Source organism: Podarcis tiliguerta (genome assembly GCF_965153285.1).
Source record: "Podarcis tiliguerta genome assembly, chromosome: 2".
Taxonomy (NCBI): domain Eukaryota; kingdom Metazoa; phylum Chordata; class Lepidosauria; order Squamata; family Lacertidae; genus Podarcis; species Podarcis tiliguerta.
This window is the reverse complement of record NC_139535.1, coordinates 108,102,646-108,126,541: the sequence shown is the minus strand read 5'-3', so window position 1 is coordinate 108,126,541 and position 23,896 is coordinate 108,102,646. Positions and strand designations below refer to the sequence as shown.

Sequence of the window (23,896 nt, the reverse complement as noted above, 5' to 3'; positions counted from 1 at the left end):
TGCAAAAGTGACATGGAATTTTGAGTGTGTTTTTTCAAACCTTTTTAAACTTTTGCAGTTAACTGAACCAACACACACACTATTAAATTTATAAAAGGGATGCGGGTGGCGCTGTGGTCTAAACCACTGAGCCTCTTGGGCTTGCCGATCAGAAGGTCAGTGGTTCGAATCCCCACAACGGGGTGAGCTCCCGTTGTTCAGTCCCAGCTCCTGCCAACCTAGCAGTTCGAAAGCACACCAGTGCAAGTAGATAAATAGGTACCGCTGCGGTGGGAAGGTAAATGGTGTTTCCATGCGTTCTGGCTTCCATCACGGTGTCCCGTTGCACCAGAAGCGGTTTAGCCATGCTAAAGCTCTGGCTCAAAACATTAAACATAAAACAAAGCAGGCCTGTTTACACAACCACAAGTAGTTTTTATAGGCTCATATTCCTTTTTAGATGTGTTGCCACAGGCCTGAAATAGTCATGCAGAGTTCTCTGCCCAGATTTACAAATAATTTCAGAGGGGCCACCCTGTTAGGCTGCAATAGATTATAATGGATTGCTTTGGAGTCACTTCAGCACCAGAGAGGATGGGAATCGTATTTTGCCAGAACAAAGGCTGCAACCGTACACCTATAGCGAAGTTTAAGAGCAGATAGAAATCACAATACGTAAAGTTCTTCCCAGATGCACTTGTTAGCCAAGTAGGTTAACTAGGCTTCCCATACGTCAAGAAAAATCCTGACACGTCCTGGGTTTAGGGTGTAAAAATGGCGTCAGGGGGTAAATTTGCCAAACCGTCAAAATGTCAGGGAAAACCCAGATGTGTGGCAGCGGTAACACATTAAACAGCTTAAAATCTGATGGAATATGTGCAGCTTGCGGAATTAACATATAGGGTAAGAGAACAAGAAGGTATGTTGAGAGAAGACTGGAAAATGTTTATCGAACATAAGAGGGGAAATTGTGTATGCTTGGAAACGTTGGCAGCATTAAGATAAATTCAACAGTGTAAATCAGTTTTGATGGATGTAATAATGGAATACTGAACGCTTTAGTTTATGTAAAATATGCAGGAATTTATGATATGTAAAATGAACCATGGAAAGAGAAGAAGGGAAGTCATGGATATTTTAAAGACGTTTAAATGAGTATTCTAAATTGTAAAACAGAAAATTTAATAAAAATTGTATATATATAAAAACAAAAGCTTAAAACCACTATTTTCTGGGGCGGGGGGAGATTTCTAACCCCCCCAAAAAAAAACCCTCAACAATTTGGGTTCGTTCCCAAAAGAATCTCAACAATTTATTTTCTCTAGCCCACAACCACGCACTACCCCTCTAACAGGAACAAAATGACGGCTTCGCCGGCCTTCCCTCCGCTTCAAGATGGCGCCGGCGGCGTCAGAAAGCGCCGCGCCCTATGAGAAGATGGCGACCCTGAAGCTCGGCTCTCCCGGACCAATAGCGACAGCTTGGCTTTAAGATGGCGGGAGAGATCCGCAGGCGGGGGCGGGTGTTGCCCTCCTCCAAGATGGCGGCCGCAGCAGCCTTAAAGAGCAATCGCGCAGGCGTCGTCCACGCGTGGTTGAGCAGTGCCCTTTCCAAAATGGCGGCGCCCATGCTGAGGGGTGTGAAACAGCGAGGCGGGAGCTTGTGTGTCGCGGGGCGCCGTTTAGGGAGAGAAGCGCCCCGGAGAGGTACTTGCGGTTATACCCAATGGCGGCTCTGCGCTGCTTACGAATGTTTCTTTCCTCGGGCACGATGATACCGTGTTTAGGGTTGCTCGTCATCCTTCCCTTGGGCTATGATAGCTGAGGTAGAAATTCAGCAGGCAGATGGCTCCGCACCGTCACATCGAGCAAACCTGCACCGGTTGAACTTCTGCCTGCTACGATGCTCTTAAACGCGCAGGACCTCTGCCGAGTCGACTCTTTTGCACCTTTACCAATTAAGGGTCCTTGAGTCGCTCGCGTTAAGTAGCTGCTGCTGCTGCTGCTGCTAATAAGAATAAGAATAAGAATAGTTAATAGAGCAGTACCATTATTTGCTAATGAGTAGCAAAGCCCTTCATAAAGAGGCGGGATACTTCGAGGGCCTCAGAACATCTGATTTTTGGCCAGCAAAATGAGTTTAACATGGCGTGTGTGTGTGTTGTTGCGACTTTTATAGAATATTGTATGTAACCTGCTTAGAATTTGTTGTTGTTGTTGTTGTTGTTATGTGGTGTATAAGTGCTATAAATAAATCAGCTTAGCTTAGACTCGAAGCTGAATATATTATTCACTGTAGCAGTCATGGAGGTGCAGGGGGTAGCTGCCCCCCTAAATCAAGTAAACAAATGAAAATACTTTGTAATTTTCAGTTATATGCATATCAGTAGTTCTACAGTCATTTAAACATTTCAAGACTCAACTTCCTCTTTCTGCGGTTCCTTAATTTTTTAAAATATTTTCCTTCATATTCTAAATTAACTTATTATTTTATTCATACTTTAATTATATACTCTTACAAAACTGCCAGTTATAACGATAATCCTGACAATGTCCTTATCTATTTACAATTTATAATAATATAAGAATAATTTATTATTTATACCCCGCCCATCTGGCTGGGTTTCCCCAGCCACTCTGGGCGGCTTCCAACAAAGTATTAAAATACAGTAGTCTGTTAAACATTAAAAGCTTCCCTAAAGAGGGCTGCCTTCAGATGTCTTCTAAAAGTCGGGTAGTTATTTGCAAATAATCAATAAACCATTTCCATTCTTTTGTAAAAAGTTAGTTATCTTGATTTCTGATTCCCGCCCCTGCCATTTCTGTATAGTCCATAAGTTTTTGTGTCCATTCTTCTTTCGTCAGGTCGTCGTCTTTCCTTTTTGGGACAAATTACATTCTTGCTGCTGTAGTTGCATACATGAATAAATTTCTATACTGTTTAGGTAGTTCTACCCCTATAACTCCCAGAAGGAAATACTTAAAATGCTTAACTAACTGACCCATCGCATCACAGATAGGTTGGCTCTGCCCCCATCCCCATTAATCCTGGCTAAGCCCATGGCTGCCATTTATAATGCTTAGTGGTTCTCCTGCAAGACTCTTTGCCAATACAGTGATACCTCTGGTTACGTACTTCATTCATTCTGGAGGTCCGTTCTTAACCTGAAACTGTTCTTAACCTGAAGCACCACTTTAGCTAATGGGGCCTCCTGCTGCTGCCGCGCCGCCGGAGCACGATTTCTGTTCTCATTCTGAAGCAAAGTTCTTAACCCGAGGTACTATTTCTGGGTTAGCGGAATCTGTAACCTGAGGCGTATGTAACCTGAAGCGTATGTAACCCGAGGTACCACTGTAGTTTTGCAGTTCTTCATAGTATGATTTAAAGAGAGCTTCTGTAGCTCAGTATTAAAACACAGACTTTGCAGGCAGGAAGTTCCTTATTCGATTCCAGATATCCCTAATGTAAGTCCGTAAGTGTTTGTGTACGTGTGTGTATCTATATCTGTCTATCTATCTATCTATCTATCTATCTATCTATCTGATCTACTGTAGTCTATACATTACCACAGAGGAACAATTACGCTGCTATGAAAACCCTTACAGAAGTAGAGAGTGTATAGTTGTGTAGATTCTGGGGTAAGATTGCCTTTTGATTCATAATGCTACATAGACGACTGCTGAATGCTGACTCTTGGCTATAAAGTGGTGGAGTGTTCATCCAGTAAAATATTACTATTTCAGTTGCTGTTGTGGTTTATTAAATCAGTTTGCCACCCTTCCTCCGTAGATCTCAGGGCGGTTCACAACACAAAATACATAATAGAAACAAACCCATAACCTCCCATCCTCTGCCACAACACATTTAAAAAGGTATCGGATGTTAATCAGCCAGAGGTCTGGTTGAAGAGGCATGTTTGTGCCAGGCATCTAAAAGTATATAATGAAGGTGCCAGCTGAAATAATCACAAGAAGAAGAAGAAGAAGAAGAAGAAGAAGAAGAAGAAGAAGAAGAAGAAGGATGAAGTTACTATATGGCACAGCTGGGTACTACCCAGCCTCCTGAATGGTTGTGTTGGTAACCATAGCATTTCTGGGAATTGCATTTTGCAGAGGGGAGAGAGTTGTTATTTGAGTGACCTTGTTTATAATCCACGCTCCCCTCCATATTTATGGCTGGTGGCCCAGTTATGCCCTTAATTAGACAGGGATAGCCTAATTTATGTTGTCTATGCTCTGATAAAATATAAAAAGGGGTGCCTTTCTCATTCTAATCTCAGGAAAATACATGAATCTGAAGAAAAACCATACTTTGCTTTTAGAACATTTTTTTTATTCTTACAGAAACTGTTGCAGCTTTTGACTGGAACAACTGAAATGTCTAATTGAATGATAGCTCTATTCCCTTAAACCTTTTCTCCAAGTTGATGTCTTATGCTTGTCTAATTATTTAGCAAGTACAGTGGTGCCTCGCAAGACGAAATTAATTCGTTCTGCGAGTTTTTTCATCTTGCGAAGCACCAATGTGTATTGACGGTTTCCCATAGGAATGCATTGGCGGTTTAAAAAAAAAAGGCGCAAGACGTTTCGTCTTGCGAAGCAAGCCCATAGGGAAATTCGTCTTGCGAAGCAACTCAAAAAACGAAAAACCCTTTCGTCTAGCGAGTTTTTCGTCTTGCGAGGCATTCATCACCACTGTACCACTGTACACCCATTTCCCCTATGGTAGAAGTGTGTTGTTATTTCTAGTAACATCTATCTGTGCAAAAGGAAACATCATAGTTCCCTTAGTTCAACAAATGTAACTGTAAGGCAGGGTCAGGGGTTGGGAATTTGTGGTCCTCCAGATGTTTCTGGATTACAACTCTGGCTGAGGATGGTGTGAGTTGGGAGTCCAGCAACATCTCTTCACCTCTTGTAAGGCGGAAATCCTTGGCGATCACAGAGTAAAATGGTTCTGGTAACCTTGCTTCCTTTTCTGAGAGAAGCAGAGAAACGTATGCACTCTCATGCAATTTTCTTTCTTACTGCAGAGATCAATTTCAAGCTGGATGAGAGAACGGCCCACAGCAGCTTGGATCTGTTCAAAAAGAACACTGGTGTCATTTACCGTATGGTGGGGATCGACCCCACCAGTGTTCCCCGGAATCCTGAACGCTTCAGAGACTGGGCTGTGGTACTGGGTGACACGGCTGTCTCCAGTGGGCGTCACTACTGGGAAGTGACCGTCAAAGAATCGCAGCAATTCCGCATAGGGGTAGCAGACGTGGACATCTCCCGGGACGGTTGCGTTGGAGTAGATGACCGCTCCTGGGTCTTTTCCTATGCGAACCGGCACTGGAATGCCATGTTCGCTAATGAGACCACTCCAATCAAGAACATCGGCCACCCAGAGAGAGTGGGTCTGTTCTTGGACTACGACAGCAAGAAACTCAGCCTGGTGGATGTCAGCAAACATGTGTCCGTCCACAGCATCTTTGCTGAGTTCCAAGGCCCCCTAGTGCCCGCCTTTGCCCTCTGGGATGGTGAACTGATCACGCATTCAGGCCTCGATGTACCTGAAAATCTCGACAGGAACTGAAAACCTCTCCAGCTTAGTGATGTTTGGAGAGACAAACTGCTTGGAATATGGGGCTTCAGAGTGGTACATAAAAGAAGGAATCCTTCTCCTGCAATACCCTTGTCATAGGAGCCAAAGTTTCATATCTATATATACCATTCAGCCCATTGACTGTTCTCTCTTAGGAAAAGATGAGACCTTTGGATTCTGGGTTGAAACGTATCTCATTTGGAATGTAGTAAAATATTATTCAGAGCACTGAAGGCCACATATTCTGATTTTCTGTCTCTGCTCCAATATTCTCGTAAAAGGAGGTTGGTTGGCTGTCTACAAACACGGGATACACTTGACTTAAATTAGGGTTCATCCATATGGAAAAATGTATGTGGTTGCTCCACGGTCAAATTTGTTTCTTTGCAGCTATTGTGTGTGATCAGCCACACCTTTTGGTGCTCTTATCCCATGTCCTTAATAATGTATAGAGTCCCCTTGCTCAGCCTAAGTATCTGCCTAGGCTTTCGGATGTCTGGAGGCAGGGAAACTCCACTTGGATCTCTCTGTGTACAATGCATAGCCACTATTGCCCTCTGCTGGGCCAGTGGGAGGACAAACTAAGCCTGCATCTAAGATGCTGACATACCCATTGGAGCTCTAATCCTCCTGTACTGATAAACTTTGTGGCACATAATCAGTTATACAGGAATTACTTTCTTTTAATACACAGCCCAATAATCCCACCTCATTCCATTATAGCCTGGCTTAGCAGGAGTTTCCTTGTACAGGGTTTTGTCTGTGTTTAATGGAGCAGCAATATATGGGTGACAAATCAAGCCAGAAATGTTCTGAAAACAGCTATCTGTGGTCACTCTTTTCACAGTACTCTCAGATCTAGCACACTGACACGTTCTCCAGAGGTATGCTTTATTTTATAGAACACAACTTGAAGACAACAAGGAGCTATTTTTTTGAATCAAGGAAGAGCAGCATTCTGTTAACTGTATGTGTGTTGGCAGTTGTGTAGTTATCACAATCAATAAAAATAAATTTATCTGAAACACTGTATTTTCTGTTGGTGCTCTCCTAAGCTGCTTTGGACTGACCAGTGCTTTTTCCTGAAAATATCCCATGGTTTAAGAAAAGCTTTAAAACAAACAAACCTTTCAGTCTAGAATTGCTGCTGAAAGGAGATAGGCTCTGTGACGAAAACACTACGATTTGCTCTGAACTTCTCTCTTTATTCCAGAGTGCAATTCTGAATGCACTTGTTCGACTCATGCAAATTCAGTTGGGACTTAACACTTAAATATTGAACAAATATGCTTAGGGTTGTAACTCTGTCTACCCGTATTACCACATCGCTCCGCACCTCTTGATCTTGCCACTTTTATCCTGGGACTTGTCTAGAAAGTTAGGGCAATATTTAGTTTGTCTAGAAAACTAAGGCCCAGAGAGATTGTCTTATCTCTAGCATTGCAGGCACGGCTTGAGGTGGGTGTACACTTTGCCCCTTTCTGGTCTTCAAAGCTGGTGTTTTAAAGTATTTTTGTTTTGCAAACCACCCTAACAAATTGTATATCAAATGGCAATGTTAAAAAAGATAAAACTCTGCAGTCATAGCCTGAAAGCTTCCCCCATCCCAATTACACAAATACTAGGACTGCATGCTGAGGTTCATAATTATTTGAAAGAAGGGAGCAACAGAAAGTCATAGTACTTAGTGGGGATAACAGTGTAGGGCAAAGGGGCAGGCCTACTTTGGCCCTTAAATGCCTTTTGCCTATGTAAGCAGTGTCTGCTTTGATCTACAGGCAGTGTGAAGTGTCAGCACTTAAGAGACAAGGTCCCACTTTGGTCTCGCGCAATATCTGCTAGCTCAGTTTCTGTGGACTCAAGTTTACTGCTGTGGCACCAAGTAACGAGCTTGTGCATGGAACTAACTGGTGTAGGTGTTTCCTATAACCCAAGAATTGGGAGACCGACCACATGAAACTTCAGGAAGAGCCTTTAGGATGGACCCACCCACCCAACCACATCTCAGCTCAAATCCTAAGCAGAAGTATGTCCGCTGGTGTGTCTGCCTCCTTTCAGAAATGAGAGCAAGTGACCTAGTTAAATCTGTGTTGAAATGCAGCTAACAGAATAGTTCACAATTTTCACACCATGCTTTCTAAGTTCTCCTTGGAAAGGTCCTCAGCTGCTTCCCGGGCCTGGCTGGCTCCCAATACGTAGGTGTCTTGGTAATCTTTGAGTAGCTTCACCACTTCCAAGTGATTAAACTGCGTAGCATCGTCCAAGGCAATGTTCCCCCACCTGCAGAGAAGGAAAGAGATGAAGGCATGTGCAGCTACTATCTATTTAGAAACTGGATCTAGTCAGTAGGCCAGATCTAGAACTCAACACAGATCACTTTGATGGGTGGCTGGGACTGCCTGCCTGTCAGTCACGAGAAGAGGTATGATGCTAGGTGATTCAAAGGAAGAAGGAGGAGTGCATCTTTGTTGGTGCAGTTTGAATTCAAACCATGGTTGCAGCTGGAAAGGATGAATTGGGAGCATACCCTTATGTACCGTATTTTTCGCTCTATAAGATGCACCAGACCACAAGACGCACCAAGTTTTTGGAGGAGGAAAACAAGAAAAAAAATATTTTGAATCTCAGAAGCCAGAACAGCAAGAGGGATTGCTGCGCAGTGAAAGCAGCGATCCCTCTTGCTGTTCTGGCTTCTGGGATAGCTGCGCAGCCTGCATTTTCTCCATAAGACGCACACACATTTCCCCTTACTTTTTAGGAGGGAAAAAGTGAGTCTTATAGAGCAAAAAATACAGTATGTTGTTGATTCTTCATATCAAGCTAGAATTTGGTGCTTTAAAAAATAAAAATGGGTGCTTTTCTCAGCCACCATAGATGGGTACCTCATTCAAAAAGTGCCTTATGTTACTGGAAAGGAAGAAGCAAGGTTAAAGTTTGTGCCCAATTAATCCTGTTCAGTTTGGCTCCATGTGTTTACTTGTCGCACCCAATTTTGTATGTCGTCTGGTGATGGACAGATTGATAGGTAGGGGTGGTTTGGGCCAAAATACACCAGTGGGCCAAATGGGAAGGCCCAACAAGCTCTCTGACATCTTGTCTTCGGCTGTGGCAATCCCTGATGTCCCAGCTAAGAACAGACCTGCCCTCTCCCCAGTCCTTCATAAGCCTACTATCCCTCACCTGTCTTTGACAAAAGGATTTACTCTGCAGGCTTCCACCAGAAACTTCACAACCTCCAGGTGACCTGGGCAGGGGGGAGGAATAACAGAATTTTAAGTTTCAACCTCTTGGCCCACCCCCACCCCCAACAAGTCACAAAGTTATTTAAGCAGAGAGTTGGTGGATTGCAGGAAGGTTATTACAGAGCAAGTAGCTTACTCATAGCAATAGATGGACACAGCGAAACTGTAAACCTAAGCTGCCTTGAAAGAGGTTTATTTCTTCCTAAATGCCCCCTGGTCTGCCCCCCAAACCCCTATAGCTTGCAGAGAGCACAGTGATAGTTTAATCTGAGGTCCCTTTCTTGCTACAAAACCAGAGTTCCTTGTGTATGAGCTGTGACTGTCTGCTAACCTCTCATTAAGACAGAGCCTTAAAAATACTCGTTAACCTACATTAAAGCCTGGGACTTTTTCCAGCCCCAGGGTAAAACAAGCATTACTTTGTATAGTACTGCTTAGTCAAAATATTTGAAATTAACTTTTGTCTTAAAACACAGAAAATTGATTAGCTGGGAATGTAAGGGGGGGGGGGGAGAGACAGAGATTCCTGCATCTTTTATCCCTAAGGTTGCATAGAGTTTGTGGAGACATGTAAAAGTTTAGAGCAGGGGAGAGAAACCTAAACTCCCACCATCCTGGGGCTGATGGGAGTTGGAGTCCAAGAAGATCTTGGAATGGTGGGCTTGTTTGGAGGTTCTAGCAGGGGAGCGCAGCTATCGTATACCCTTGACCGAAGAACGGTACACTCCTTCTATTTGGGATGGTCGTCCTCTTCCACCGAGCGCGCAGCTTCGGGAGGGACGCACATGGAGCGGTGAGGGAGGAAGGGGACACCCGCCTAGCCAGCCAGATCAGCCGAATCAACCCTGGCGATCAATGGGGTGACAGATGTCGCAGCCAGATCGCCCTCACATAAAGAAAGAAGGATAGAACTTTCTTTATGTATGCTACAACAGCAGCAAGAATACTTATTGCAAAGTATTGGAAGACACAAGATTTACCCACTCTGGAAGAATGGCAGATGAAGGTGCTGGACTATATGAAATTGGCGGAAATGACCAGCAGAATCCGAGACCAGGGAGAAGAGTCGGTGGAAGAAGATTGGAAGAAATTTAAAGACTATTTACAGAAATACTGCAAAATTAATTAATGTTAGAATGATGTTGGATTGAAGTTAAGTGGTTTTTAGCAGCAATGTTATAAAGGAATATGTAAAAATGGATTGTTAACAGGGGATAATCTAAAGCTATAATATATTAAGATAAAAGATTAGGATAAAATCAAAGAGGGAAAGGATTTGCTGAATTAACTAATTGAACTGGAATACAAGAAAGGGAGGTGTGAGGAGGTCAGGGAAACAAGCAAATGAAAGATAAGATATGAAAAGACTGATCTGTTTTTAACTGTTTTTACTTTGTATTTTCTTTTTCTTCTTATTCTTTTTTATTTTTGTAATATGTTGAAATTTCAATAAATATCTTAAAAAAAAAAAAAGATCTTGGAATGGTGGGTACAGGTTATCCACCTGTGCTTTGGTACCTTACATTTCCATCTCTAATGGAAACCTCTTCAGCATCAATACATAGCTTTATTTTCTTCTCGTCAGGTACCTCCAGTTCCCAGCCGATGCCTTCTATCTTTCGCTGGCCATTTTCACTATCCTTGCACCTAAATCCTCTTCCCCACTTATGTCCCTGGTTCAGTATCTTTGATAGCCTTTGATTCTTATTATGTTCCTCTATGGTTTTCCCAGTAGTGATGTATGGAAGTGAGAGCTGGACCATAAAGAAGGCTGATAGCCGAAGAATTTATACTTTTGAGTTCTGGTGCTGAAGGAGACTCTTGAGAGTCCCATGGATTGCAAGAAGATCAAACGTATCCATTCTTAAGGAAATCAGCCCTGAGTGCTCACTGGAAGGACAGATGCTGAAACTGAGGCTCCAGTACTTTGGCCACCTCATGAGAAGAGAAGACTCCCTGGAAAAGACCCTGATGTTGGGAAAGATGGAGGGCACAAGGAGAAGGGGACGACAGAGGACAAGATGGTTGGACAGTGTTCTTGAAGCTACCAGCATGAGTTTGACCAAGCTGCGTGAGGCAGTGGAAGACAGGTGTGCCTGGCGTGCTCTGGTCCATGGGGTCATGAAGAGTCGGACATGACTAAATGACAAAACAACAACAAATCTCAAAGAACATGGTGAGTGCACTTAACAGAAACGGTGTGTCGCATTGTATTGAAGCAATGCACCATTGACCCCATAGCGCTGCCACCACACTAGGCTCCACTTTTACGGCAGAAGCAGTGTTAGAAACTCAGATATATAATCTGGGTGCAAAATGGCTCCTTAAACCAAGGTTGCAGTCGCCAAAATGGAATGACTAGTTGCTATTTTTGCATAATATAGCTCTAAAGTCTTGTTTTTCAAGTGATGGACTATGATTATCAGTGCTGGAGGAGACTCTTGAGAGTCCCATGGACTGCAAGAAGATCAAACACATCCATTCTTAAGGAAATTAGCCCTGAGTGCTCACTGGAAAGACAGATCGTGAAGCTGAGGCTCCAATACTCTGGCCACCTCATGAGAAGAGAAGACTCCCTGGAAAAGACCCTGATGTTGGGAAAGATGGAGGGCACAAGAAGAATGGGACGACAGAGGACAAGATGGTTGGACAGTGTTCTTGAAGCTACAAACATGAGTCTGACCAAACTGCGGGAGGCAGTGGAAGACAGGAGTGCCTGGCATGCTCTGGTCCATGGGGTCACGAAAAGTCGGACACGATTAAACGACTAAACAACAACATTCCGACCTCTTTTTCTCAATTGTGACTGCTCCTGCTCAGGCTGCACAGGAAAAAGCATTTGGGATCCAGAAATTTATTCTGCTTGTGCAGATAAAATATAACTGATAGAATTCAACAGGGTGGGGCATTGATGTATGGCAGGCATGGCCAAACTTGGCTCTCTAGATGTTTTGAGACTACAATTCCCATCGTCCCTGACCACTGGTCCTGTTAGCTAGGGATGATGGGAATTGTAGTTCCAAAACATCTGGAGGGCCAAGTTTGGCCATGCCTGGTGTATGGGAACAGTCCATATCCAATGATCCTCAGAAGGTGGAGATGTCAGGTACCATCCTGGCACCCAGGCATCTTCACTTGGTCATTAAGTGGTCCATAGGTAAAGGCAAAGGGACCCCTGACCATTAGGTCCAGTTGTGACTGAATCTGGGGTTGCAGCGCTCATTTCACTTTATTGGCCGAGGGAGCTGGCATACAGCCTCCGGGTCATGTGGCCAGCATGACTAAGCCACTTCTGGCGAACCAGAGCAGTGCACGGAAATGCCGTTTTCCTTCCCGCCGGAGTGGTACCTATTTATCTACTTGCACATGCTTTCGAACTGCTAGGTTGGCAGGAGCAGGGACCGAGCAACGGGAGCTCACCCCGTCACGGGGATTCAAACTGCCGACCTTAAGTGGTCCATAGCCAGGTGCAAAAACACTGGGCAGAAGCACACCAGAGAAGTGCATGACTGAAGGCCTGAGGTGCGTTGGGGCTGTGCAAGTCTGCAAGGTGCAAACATGGCCCTAGACTCATGAAACATTTGTGGCCCCAGCATGCTACCTTCAGCTGCAGCTACATGAAGAGCTGTGCGGGAGTCGTAGTCTTTCTGTTCCATGTCCATGGCTGACAGGGCAAATCTAGAGGGAAGCCAAGAAGAGAGTCAGTGTTATTTCCAATGCTAGTTCTGCTCATAGACCCATTGAAATTAACAGGCTGTTAGTCATGTATCTTAATTTCAATGGGCCTACTCTGAGGAGGACTACCACATAGAGCAACTTAAACTATAGTCAGATAAACTAGATCCAACTGTTTTTTGGAGTCCAAAAACAGCTGCAGACCCAAGTTTGGGAAACACTGAACTTGATCAAGGATGGGGCACCTATGGCCCTCCATGTGTTGTTGGACTACAATTCCCATCATCCTTGAGGCCACTGTCCATTCTGGCTGGAGCTGATGGGTATTGTAGTCCAGCTACATCTGGAAGGCTACAAGTTTCCCATCCCAGGGTTCCAGGGTTGTAAAGACTGCAGAGAGAATAATTGGGTGCACTCCTCCCACCTTTGATCAAATTTTTGCTGCCAGGTGCCATAAGAAACCTGCAGAGATAGCGCAGGATAGTGTGCACCCCTGAAATTATCTCCTTCAGTTTCTGCCTTCTGGAAGAAGGTTCAGGGTCATAAAGACTAGGACTAGCCGCCTGAGAAGCAGTTTCTACCCAAATGCAATTCTGGTTTTAAACACAGTATAAGGAGACCCCTGACCATCAGGTCCAGTTGTGGCCGACTCTGGGGTTGCGGCGCTCATCTCACTTTATTGGCCGAGGGAGCCGGCGTACAGCTTCCGGGTCATGTGGCCAGCATGACTAAGCCGCTTCTGGCAAACCAGAGCTGCGCACGGAAATGCCGTTTACCTTCCCGCCGGAGCGGTACCTATTTATCTACTTGTACTTTGGCGTGCTTTCGAACTGCTAGGTTGGCAGGAGCAGGGACCGAGCAACGGGAGCTCACCCCGTCACGGGGATTCGAACCGCCGACCTTCTGATTGGCAAGTCCTAGGCTCTGTGATTTAACCCACAGTGCCACCCGCGTCCCTCTATAGGAGTATATTGTATTTTTAAATGGGGTTTCAGAGGTTTTAGGGGTTTTTGAATGTCTTATGTAGATTTTTCAGTTTCATTGTTCTGTATAGGACAATGACAATAAAGATATTGTATGGTATATCGAAAGGCAGTTCAAGAAATCTCTCCCCAGCACTGTCTTTCCCCTAAGTCTGGCTGGCCCGTACCTCCGAAGAGCAGAGACGTCGCCACTGTAGGCAGCAAACAGCAGGTTCACCACGGTCTTGTTCTGAAAGAGATGGAGCGAGGTGTTAAGAATGTAAGAAAAGTCTTACTGGATCAAGCCAAAGGCTCGTTCTCACTATGGTCAATGAGATACCCAATAAAAAACCAGAGGCCTACTTCCTGGGAATAACAGATTTGGATATTCCACAAAAGAGGAAGGGTATCTTTTTATATGCCACGGTGGCAGCAAGAGTTTTGATCAAAAATGGAAGAGTAATGAAATCCCCTCTATTCAAGATTGGATCCAAAAGATGACAGAATATGCTGAATTAGATGGTTTTTCAGAAAAAAATAAAGAATAAATCAAAACAGGAATTTGTTTCTAAATGGGAGGTTTTTAAAGAATATCTGAAAAATAAATATAGTAGTTTAAATTCTGTTGCAGCATTCGAGGAACTTCAGTAATAGTTGTAAGGTAGATATAAGAAATTAGATTTAATGAGAATAAGTTTAATTATAAAAAAAAATGTGTATTGGCAATAAGTAATATGAATTTGAAGTATGGAATAGACGGGAGGTTGGGTCTTTAGTGTTAAGACCAATAGATATTTTATTGTTTGCTAAGAATATTATGTGTCTATGGTTATTTTTGTAATTTGTGTATAATTTGGTATTTGTGTTTTTTGTTTGTTTGTTTTTCTTGTTGTATAAATAAAAACTTTAAATAAGAAGAAGAAGAAGAAGAAGAAGAAGAAGAAGAAGAAGAAGAAGAAGAAGAAGAAGAGATACCCATGGGAAGCCTGCAACCCAGGCATAACAGCACTCTCCCCAACTGTGATTCCCAGTAACTGATGGCGATGCATAGCTCGTGTGGCTAGCAGCCACCAATAGACTTATCCTCCATGAATTTGCCTAATCCTATTTTGAAGCTAAGGGGACGCGAGTGGCGCTGTGGGTTAAAGCCTCAGCGCCTAGGGCTTGCCGATCGTAAGGTCGGCGGTTCGAATCCCCGTGGCGGGGTGCGCTCCTGCTGTTCGGTCCCAGCGCCTGCCAACCTAGCAGTTCGAAAGCACTCTCGGGTGCAAGTAGATAAATAGGGACCGCTTACTAGCGGGAAGGTAAACGGCGTTTCCGTGTGCGGCTCTGGCTCGCCAGAGCAGCGATGTCACGCTGGCCACGTGACCCGGAAGTGTCTTCGGACAGCGCTGGCCCCCGGCCTCTTTGAGTGAGATGGGCGCACAACCCTAGAGTCTGTCAAGACTGGCCCGTACGGGCAGGGGTACCTTAACCTTTACCTTTATTTTGAAGCTATTACAGTGGTGCCTCGCAAGACGAAATTAATTCGTTCTGCGAGTCTCTTCATCTAACGGTTTTTTCGTCTTGCGAAGCAACCCTATTAGCGGATTAGCGCTATTAGCGGTTTAGCGGCGTTTAGCGGCTATTAAAGGTTTAAGGGATTAGCGGATTAGCTGCTAAAAGGCTATTAGCGGTTTAGCGGCTTAGAAAAAGGGGGTGGGGAGCGAAAAAAAATCTCAAGTCTCGCAAGACATTTTCGTCTTGCGAAGCAAGCCCATAGGGAAATTCGTCCTGCGAAGCGCATCGAAAAACGGAAAACCCTTTCGTCTAGCGGGTTTTCCGCCTTGCGAGGCATTCGTCTTGCGGGGTACCACTGTATAAAGTTCTGAACTTTATGGAATGTGCTACAGCTGGGACTATTCGTATTCTGTGATTCACCCACACAGTACTCAAAATGTTATGTCCGGTATACGGCCTCAGTCCATTATATCTGAAGGAGGGTCTCCACCCCCATCATTCTACCCAGACACTGAGGTCCACTTCCGAGGGCCTTCTGGCAGTTCCCTCACTGCGAAAAGCAGTTACAGGGAACCAGGCAGAGGGCCTTCTCGGTAGTGGCGCCCTCCCTGTGGAACGCCCTCCCACCAGATGTCAAAGAGAACAACTACCAGACTTTTAGAAGACATCTGAAGGCAGCCCTGTTTAGGGAAGCTTTTAATGTTTGATGTATTGCAGTGCTTTAATATATATTTTTGGAAGCCGCCCAGAGTGGCTGGGGAAGCCCAGCCAGATGGGTGGGGTATAAATAATAAATTATTATTATTATTATTATTATTATTATTATTATTATTATTATTTCTAGTCCTCCTCATTTTGGAGGTGTTCAACCCTCCCAACGTACGCATGTTGATTAAAGCAAAAAATATAAAAAAATCTTCCCATAGCATCTTAGAGACCAACAAAGTTTGTTATTGGTATGAGCTTTTGTGTGCATGCTCATACCAATAACAAACTTTGTTGGTCTCGTAAGGTGCTACTGGAAGGAATTTGTTTATTTTGTTTCGACTACGGCAGACCAACACGGCTACCTACCTGTAACTAAAGCAAAAAATGTTAGCATTTGTAATGCAATTTAATTGGGAATATATTTCAGATAATTGGGAATATATTTCAAATAATTGATGGTATTGGGGAAAGGAGGTGGCGGTTGGGAGCTGCTTGGATATTTCTGCCAGTTATTTCTTGACTGAGAAGGTGAGAGGTGGTGGGAAAAATTGGGAATTTTAAAATAAAAATAGTATTTGGAATAATATGGAATGATTAAGAACCTTTGGGAGATGATGGAATGGTTTTATTTGGCTTTAGTGGAAGTAACATAAAGATTAAGATATTAGGATATAAGGGTATATGATATTAGGATTTAAAAATATAAGATTTAAGGTTTTCTCTTTTTTTCTATTCTTTTTCTTCTCTTTATTTAGTGAATTGGAGATTGGATAATTTTTTCTTTTTTAGATGCTTATTTATAGTGTGATGCTGACAAGAGAATAAGGCTTAAATGGATTAAGGTAAATAAGTGAGTAAGCAGTGAAAGATGGAAAGAATTTGCTGACCTGATTAACAACAGGAATACAAAAAGCGAGGTGGATAAGTTATTGAAATACGGAATTTAGAAAATGGAAATCTATTTTTTTAAATGTTTTTGTTTTTTGCTCTTTTTCCCCCCTTTGTTCCTTTTTTGTGTTGGGGGGAGGGAGGGTGCTGTTTTTTCCTCTGTTTTCTTTTTCCATGCATTTTTGGGTTTTTTGTATTTTCCCGCTTTTTCCCTCTTTTTATTTTGTTGTGTTAGATTCTTTTGTTGTTGTAATTTCTGTATTTGTGGAAAATCTAATAAATATTATAAAGAAAAAAGAGAAGGTGAGAGGTGTGGGGACTTATCACAGAAGCTATCTGGAGGAGTTTGTAAATAATACTTGTCCAGTCGTTGCCAGCCTGACAAGTAAAAAGTTTTTATCGTCAAAGCACCCAACAGCATAGAATCCAGAGCTTATTATCATAATATGCTGAGGGGTCATTGGTGCAATATATATATATATATATCATCCCATCCCATCCCATCCCAAACTTCACTTCTGCCCTCTTCCACTAAAATCTGTCATTATCTTTCAGACAACCGTTTGCGTCATTACTCTAACTTCGATTCCTTCACGGCGTGGGTCCATCTTGCGGGTGCAGTGCAGCAAGTTGTCGTAGTTGTGGAAGTTGAAGAGTGAGACCAGTTTCTGCAGAAAGAGGAGTCAAAAGGTAGCAAGGAACATGCAAAGCACAGTGGAAAGTGGTCAGAAGTGGGAACCGAAGTGTGAAGTCACAAGCAGAATATTTCACCATGAAACCTTCAAAGGGTTAAACCAGTGTTTACCAAACTTGGGTCTCCCGCTGTTTTTGGACTACAATTCCCATCATCCCTAGCTAGCAGGACCAGTGGTCAGGGATAGTGGGAACTGTAGTCCAAAAACAGTAGGAGATCCAAGTTTGGGAAACCCAAACTTGGAAGGTTTGAAATAAAATCCAAAGTCTGCACCAGAAAAAAATCAGGCAACTTCTAGATTTTTATAGATTATACAAATGCAATAATAATAATAATAATAATAATAATAATAATAATAATAATAATAATTTTATTTATACCCCGCCCTCCCCAGCCAAGACCGGGCTCAGGGCAGCTAACACCAGGTAAAAACAACTGATTAAAATACAACTTAAAAACAAGATTAAGCACAACATTAAAATGCAGCCTCATTTCAGCAGAAACTCAAATCAAAAACTTTTTGGGGATGAAAACGTCAAATCTTCACCAAGACCAACTATCCAGACTGGTCCTACGTGGGCCAGAAAAAAGCCAGGGAAGTCCCCAAATAAGAGTTCCATCACAGAAGGAGAAAGGAAAAAGGAAAAAGGGGGAGGGGATCAAGTTGATTCCAAACCAAAGGCCAGGCAGAACAACTCTGTCTTACAGGCCCTGCAGAAAGCAATCAGATCCTGCAGGGCCCTGGTCTCACGAGACAGAGCGTTCTGGTTGAAGCTAATCTGACTTCCTTAGAGCCCGGGACCTCTAGGGTGTTGTTATTTATGGACCTTAAGGTCCTCCGTGGGGCGTACTGGGAGAGGTGGTCCCGTAAGTACGAGGGTCCTAGGCCGTGAAGGGCTTTAAAGGTCAAAACCAGCACCTTAAATCTGACCCTGTACTCCACCGGGAGCCAGTGCAGCTGGAAAAGCACTGGGTGAATATGCTTCCATGGCAGGGACCTGTGAGGAGCCTCGCTGCTGCATTTTGCACCCGCTGGAGTTTCTGGGACAGCTTCAAGGGCAGCCCTGCGTAGAGCGAATTACAGTAGTCAAGCCTGGAGGTGACCGTCACATGGATCACTGTGGCCAGATCAGGGCGAGAAAGGTAAGGGACCAACTGGTTGATACGGCAAAGATGGAAAAATATCGCTTTGGCTGTTGCTGTAACCTGTGCCTCCATTTGCTTCCTTTAAGAACAGAAGAAGATTGATGCTGGATCCGGTCAATGAGCAGGTCTACTCCTGCTCTCACAGTAGCCAGCAAGATTACTACGGGAAGCATGCAACCAGAACCAAAGCTCAACGGCCCTCTCCCCTCCAGCCACGCCCTTCAAACGATATTCAGAAGCATACTGACTTCATTCAGTGCGGATGGAGTTTTGCTGTTATTTTCACTTTACTCCTAAAACAGCTTTTCATCCATCTGGTGCCCTGACATGGAACTCCCATCAGCCCAAGCCAGCTTAGGTTGAAGGGAATCGTAGCCCAAAACATCTGGAAGGCACCAAGTCAGCAAAGGCTGTCCTTCAGAATGGAGAGGTGGCATGTGGTCATTGGACTAGGCAGGGGTCAGCAATTTTTTTCAGCAGGGGGCCGGTCCAGGGGGCCGGTCGACTGTCCTTCAGACCGGCCAGACTATATTTTGGAAAAAAAATAATGCACGAATTACTATGCCCCACAAATAACCCCGAGGTGCATTTGAAATAAAAGGACACATTCTACTCCTGTAAAAACACCAGGCAGGCCCCACAAATAACCCAGAGATGCATTTTAAATAAAAGCACACATTCTACTCATGTAAAAACACGCTGATTCCTGGACCATCTGCGGGCCAGATTTAGAAGGCGATTGGACCGGATCCGGCCCCTGGGCCTTAAGTTTGCCTACCCATGGACTAGGGGGACTAGGCTAGTCCCCTAAATGTTAACCTGGTGCCTCCTTCCCAAAGTCTGGGAAGCTTCTGCCTGGCTTAGGGAGGGAGGTGCGGTTCTCACACACAACATCCCTGCCCCAATCACCCTTGCAAGCTGGTGCCTCTGGCTCTAACTGTTCCCCTGCAAAAAAATTCATCACGCACCACTGGAATGGAAGTTGGAAGAGGGACCTTCACGGAGCCATCCCTCCCAATTCAACCAGGTGGTTCTCACTGATGGCTTTATCAGAACTCATTCTACCGGTTATGGCCGTGGGGCAACTCACCTGGCAAAACCCAATCCCCCTCGTGCTGTTGCCAACTTTATCCAGAGGGGGCGATAGACACATCACACCCATGACGTTGGGCACCACCAGCAAGATGGCGCCAGAGACGGCAGATTTGGCAGGTAGACCAACCTGAAAATGAGGAAGCAAAAGCGGGAGGGAAATTAGATGAAGGGTGAGGAATGAGCTTGCTTTTGAGTGGCACAGAATTCTTCCTCATGTTTTGTAAGAGCATATTCTTATGGATCAGGCCAGTGGGCCTTCTAGGCCAACATCCTTTTCATAGCTGTCAACTTACGGATTTGAAAATAAGGGACCGGCAGCCTCGAAATAAGGGATCGGCAGCCAAAATAAGGGATTTTCCGAACACAGGTATGTTCAACTTCTGAGCCCCTCCGAGCCAAAGGCAGAAAGCCCAGCCAGCAGCCAAACGAAGCCTCAAGCGGTGGTTCCCACAGCGCAGCAACCCGGCAAAGGGGATGCAGCAAGGGAAACCACCGTCACCTCTCCGCTGGGAAGCACTGAGCAAAGGCGAGTCCCTAGGCAACGTGGCCGATTTGATCAGCACAAGGCATGCAAGCTCCACCCCCCAGTCATTCTTAGACTCCTTATTGGGTGAGCAACGCAGCCAAGCAACACAGTTGGAGCCTCCCTCCTCCCTGGCCGGCAGGGAGGGAGGGAGAGGAGCTGCTTCCTTTGAAACCCGGGAAATTTAAGGGACATCATCAATAAGGGACAGCAGCAGGACACAGCGCTGGGATAAGGGACTTTCCCGCCAAATAAGGGACGGTTGACAGCTATGATCCTTTTCCCACAGTGGCCAATCAGATGCCTATTAGAAGGGCACACAAGGAAGACCTGAACACAACCCTCTTGCAGTTTCCAGCAACTGGAATTCAGAAGCCTGCCCTCTCTGCCCCCCCTTCATACGCCCCTACCTGAGACCCCCGGGTATTGAGTGGTATATAAATTCAATAAATCATCATTATCACCATCACACACACACACACACACACACACACACACACACACTACTGAAGCACATATTGTTGTCTCCCATTTGCAGCCCACCAAAAGATACTGCAGACACTTACATGGAAGGCGAACTCCCCAGAGAAGTCATACATGCCACACGAGTGCATGAGGCTGAGGGTGTTGCGGACAGCTTCATCGCTCAACACACACTCGCCTGTGATGGGGCAGATGCCACCATTGGCCAATGTGGCCGCCATGACACTGCCGGACTCACAAGTTACTTCCACAGAGCACAGCTTTGCAGGGTGGAGGGAAAGGGGTTGGGGGGGGAAACGGAAAAGTCATTATTGTATAATTAACAAAGAAGCAATATTCAAAGGTATGAGGATCATAATAGGTTCCAGTGTCTAGCTCAGGGGTCAGCAAACTTTTTCAGCAGGGGGCCGGTCCACTGTCCCTCAGACCTTGTGGGGGGCGGGACTATATTTTGAAAGAAAAAGAAAAAAAAGAACTACAGTCATACCTCGGGTTAAGTGTGTTTCAGGTTGAGCGCTTTCGGGTTGTGCTCTGCGGGGACCCAGAAGTAACAGAACGCGTTAACTCCAGGTTTTGCGGCTTGCGCATGCGCAGACAATCAAAATGACCTCGCGCGCATGCGCGGAAGCGGCAAATCGTGACCCGCTGATGCAGGTTGCGTTTGCTTCTGGATGCGAACAGGGCTCTGGAACGGATCCCGTTCATATCCAGAGGTACCACTGTAATTCCTATGCCCCACAAATAACCCAGAGATGCATTTTAAATAAAAGGACACATTCTACTCATGTAAAAACACGCTGATTCCTGGACCGTCCGTGAGCCGGACTGAGAAGGCGACTGGGCCAGATCCACTCCCTGGGCCTTAGTTTGCCTACCCATGGTTTAGAGCAGGCAAAGTCCGTTTCGGGGGCCTAATCCGGCCCGTTGGTTGGTTTAATCCAGCCCCTGTGGCAGTTTATTTCCTGGGGTAAAATCCTAAAAAAAAGGGTTAACAACTCTGGCCAGCCATTTGGTTGGCCTTCACGGCCCTTCACTTAAACAAATCTGGCCCTCTTTGAAAAAAGTTTTGTCACCACTGGTCTGGAGCTATAAATAAGTCCCAGAAATGGACCCTGGACTCTGCTGAGACATGACATTGAAGGGCACAACTCTCTGTTTAACACACAGAGAAAAATATGCCGTCTTTCCAGTTAAAAGACTACAGGTGGTAGATTATGTATTTGAATACTCCTCACGTCAAAATCTCCCTTCATGTGAGAAAGTAGCATATGTGGGAGAAATCCCTTTTCACTGACATTCTAGGTACAACAGGTTTTTTACATGGATTGCAATTCAAACATGGAAAGTCTCTCTCCTCAGCTGCACTTTGAAGCAGTCTAGTCCAAGATGGGCTTTACTATCTATTCCCTCACCCCACCCTTATGTTTGCATAAGTTCTAAAATAACCTTAGCACTGATTAGAATCTGCCTGATTTTGAGCAGTGTACAGATTGCTTCTAGGAAAAGAAGCAAAACTGGACTGAACTTTTGGTTCCGTCATGAATCACCAGCCTAGAAGAAAACCTAGAATTGAATTTCTAAGAATGCCCTCTTTGGAACAGAGTTGGACACTAAGGATTCAAATCAATATAATTCTATGGAAATTTCAAACCAGGTTCCTCAACCCGCTTAAGGAGCAGACTAACCGTGGCGTGGGAATCTGTGTGTGTGTGTTGCAGAATCTGCACCTGAATTTGTCCGTGCTTTTCTAGAACCAGTTGTTCAGGTGTTTGGGGAAAATCTGTCTTATTGAGGTTGGCTTTTCATAACTGAAGTTATTGGGGGATGGGCAGGTTACTGTGATTTTTGAAAAACATGTTTTATCTGTAAAGACTGGAGTGCCATTTCAGATTTCAGCTGGAGAGACAAAATTCACATTGAGGTTCAAGGCCTACTCCTGGAAATAAATAAATAAATAAATAAATAAATAAATAAATAAATACACACACACACGCACGCACGCACACTCACACAGTGGTACCTCAGGTTAAGTACTTAAATCATTCCGGAGGTCCGTACTTAACCTGAAACTGTTCTTAACCTGAAGCACCACTTTAGCTAGTGGGGCCTCCTGCTGCCACCGCGCCGCCGGAGCACGATTTCTGTTCTCATCCTGAAGCAAAGTTCTTAACCTGAAGCACTATTTCTGGGTTAGCAGAGTCTGTAACCTGAAGCGTACATAACCTAAAGCGTATATAACCTGAGGTACCACTCTGTGTGTGTGTTTCTTGAACTTTCATTAAAATGCAGTAGGCAATGGTTAGTTATAACAAGCCAATAACAACTAACATAAGCCAGGGGGTAAATATATATATACACACGTTTGTGTGTGTGTTTCTTGAACTTTCATTAAAATGCAGTATGCAATGGTTAGTTATAACAAGCCAATAACAACTTTCAGGGGAACTAGATACAGTACAGGAATACAAGATAATTTCGCACATAAGAAAATGAGCAGACTATGAGATAAATGAATAGCAGATTGTGACTGTCAGTGGTAAGAGTTTTGTTCCAGAAAGAATGAGCATGTATTACCCAGATGTGGACTTATTAATGTGTGCAATAAATGGATACTGTGCTACAATGCATAAATCTTGCTTTGTTAGATCAGTTTCTCTGCCAAAGCTATGTGCCAGACACACTGGAAAGAACCTGTGGAAGTCTTCAAGTGTCTCACTATTTCCACTCTAGTGAAGGCCTAATCCTGGATATATTCAAGATTAAATGGCAAAAAAGCTGTGCATTTTAAGAGCACAGGAGCTCTGCAGAAACAGCAACCTGTGTTATAAAGCACTGCATTGGGAACGGCCCTCTCAAAACGGTGACCCTGCTATCTCTGTTAGCTATTAAGAATTGCTAAATAATCTATTCTTAGTATGTTTTTAAACAGATGGTTATTTTCCATTGAGATGCAGGTTACACAGTGTATTTGATAAATCCAGGCATCCACAAAAAAACTGCAGTTCTGGGTTCAGCTGCAGTCCTGCCACACCCAGCAGAAAGATCTTGCTTACTCATCCCTCTCACGGATTACACTTTCAGCCTCGATCCTCTGAACTTGGAAAATAACTCAGGAGGAACCCAAATGCCCAGCTGAGGAGGGGGTCCAGAAAGCCAACTCACCTGGAAGTATAAGTCGAGAGCTGCCGTCATGTCCGCTCCCTGTGGAAAGCACTGTGGCACAGGGAAGAAAATGAATACGACAACATCAGACACTGGCAAGGATGGACCGAGGCACCCTCTCTCAACATCATCCAGCAACCCAAGATGGGTCCCTCATCTGCTGGAACAATGTTTCCCTGCCTTTACCCCATTTTCTAGGGGACACGGGTGGCGCTGTGGGTTAAACCAGAGCCTAGGACTTGCCGATCAG

The 23,896-nt window shown here is 44.5% G+C and overlaps 2 protein-coding genes across 8 annotated transcripts in view; one reads left to right on the top strand and one right to left on the bottom strand.

The window, feature by feature from the left end:
• The first annotated feature begins 1,456 nt into the window (after positions 1-1,456).
• SPRYD4 (SPRY domain containing 4) lies at positions 1,457-6,593 on the top strand. Its single transcript, XM_083428021.1, has 2 exons — positions 1,457-1,685; positions 5,012-6,593. The coding sequence occupies exons 1-2, from the start codon at positions 1,472-1,474 to the stop codon at positions 5,557-5,559; spliced, it is 762 nt and encodes a 253-aa protein (XP_083284147.1). The 5' UTR covers positions 1,457-1,471; the 3' UTR covers positions 5,560-6,593.
• A 159-nt stretch (positions 6,594-6,752) lies between these two features.
• Positions 6,753-23,896, bottom strand: part of GLS2 (glutaminase 2) — a 37,099-nt gene continuing 19,955 nt past the window's right edge. For 4 of the 7 annotated variants that reach the window (XM_083427557.1, XM_083427558.1, XM_083427559.1 and 1 more), the window contains exons 11-18: positions 23,647-23,697; positions 20,568-20,744; positions 19,474-19,605; positions 17,104-17,211; positions 13,636-13,697; positions 12,412-12,488; positions 8,749-8,812; positions 6,753-7,848 (exon numbers count right to left, since the gene is read on the bottom strand). In XM_083427557.1, the coding sequence (XP_083283683.1) occupies positions 7,692-7,848; positions 8,749-8,812; positions 12,412-12,488; positions 13,636-13,697; positions 17,104-17,211; positions 19,474-19,605; positions 20,568-20,744; positions 23,647-23,697 (828 nt within the window). In that variant the 3' untranslated portion in view covers positions 6,753-7,691. The remainder of the gene's footprint in view (positions 7,849-8,748; positions 8,813-12,411; positions 12,489-13,635; positions 13,698-17,103; positions 17,212-19,473; positions 19,606-20,567; positions 20,745-23,646; positions 23,698-23,896) is intronic. The other 3 variants (XM_083427560.1, XM_083427561.1, XM_083427562.1) reach the window with 2 other exon arrangements.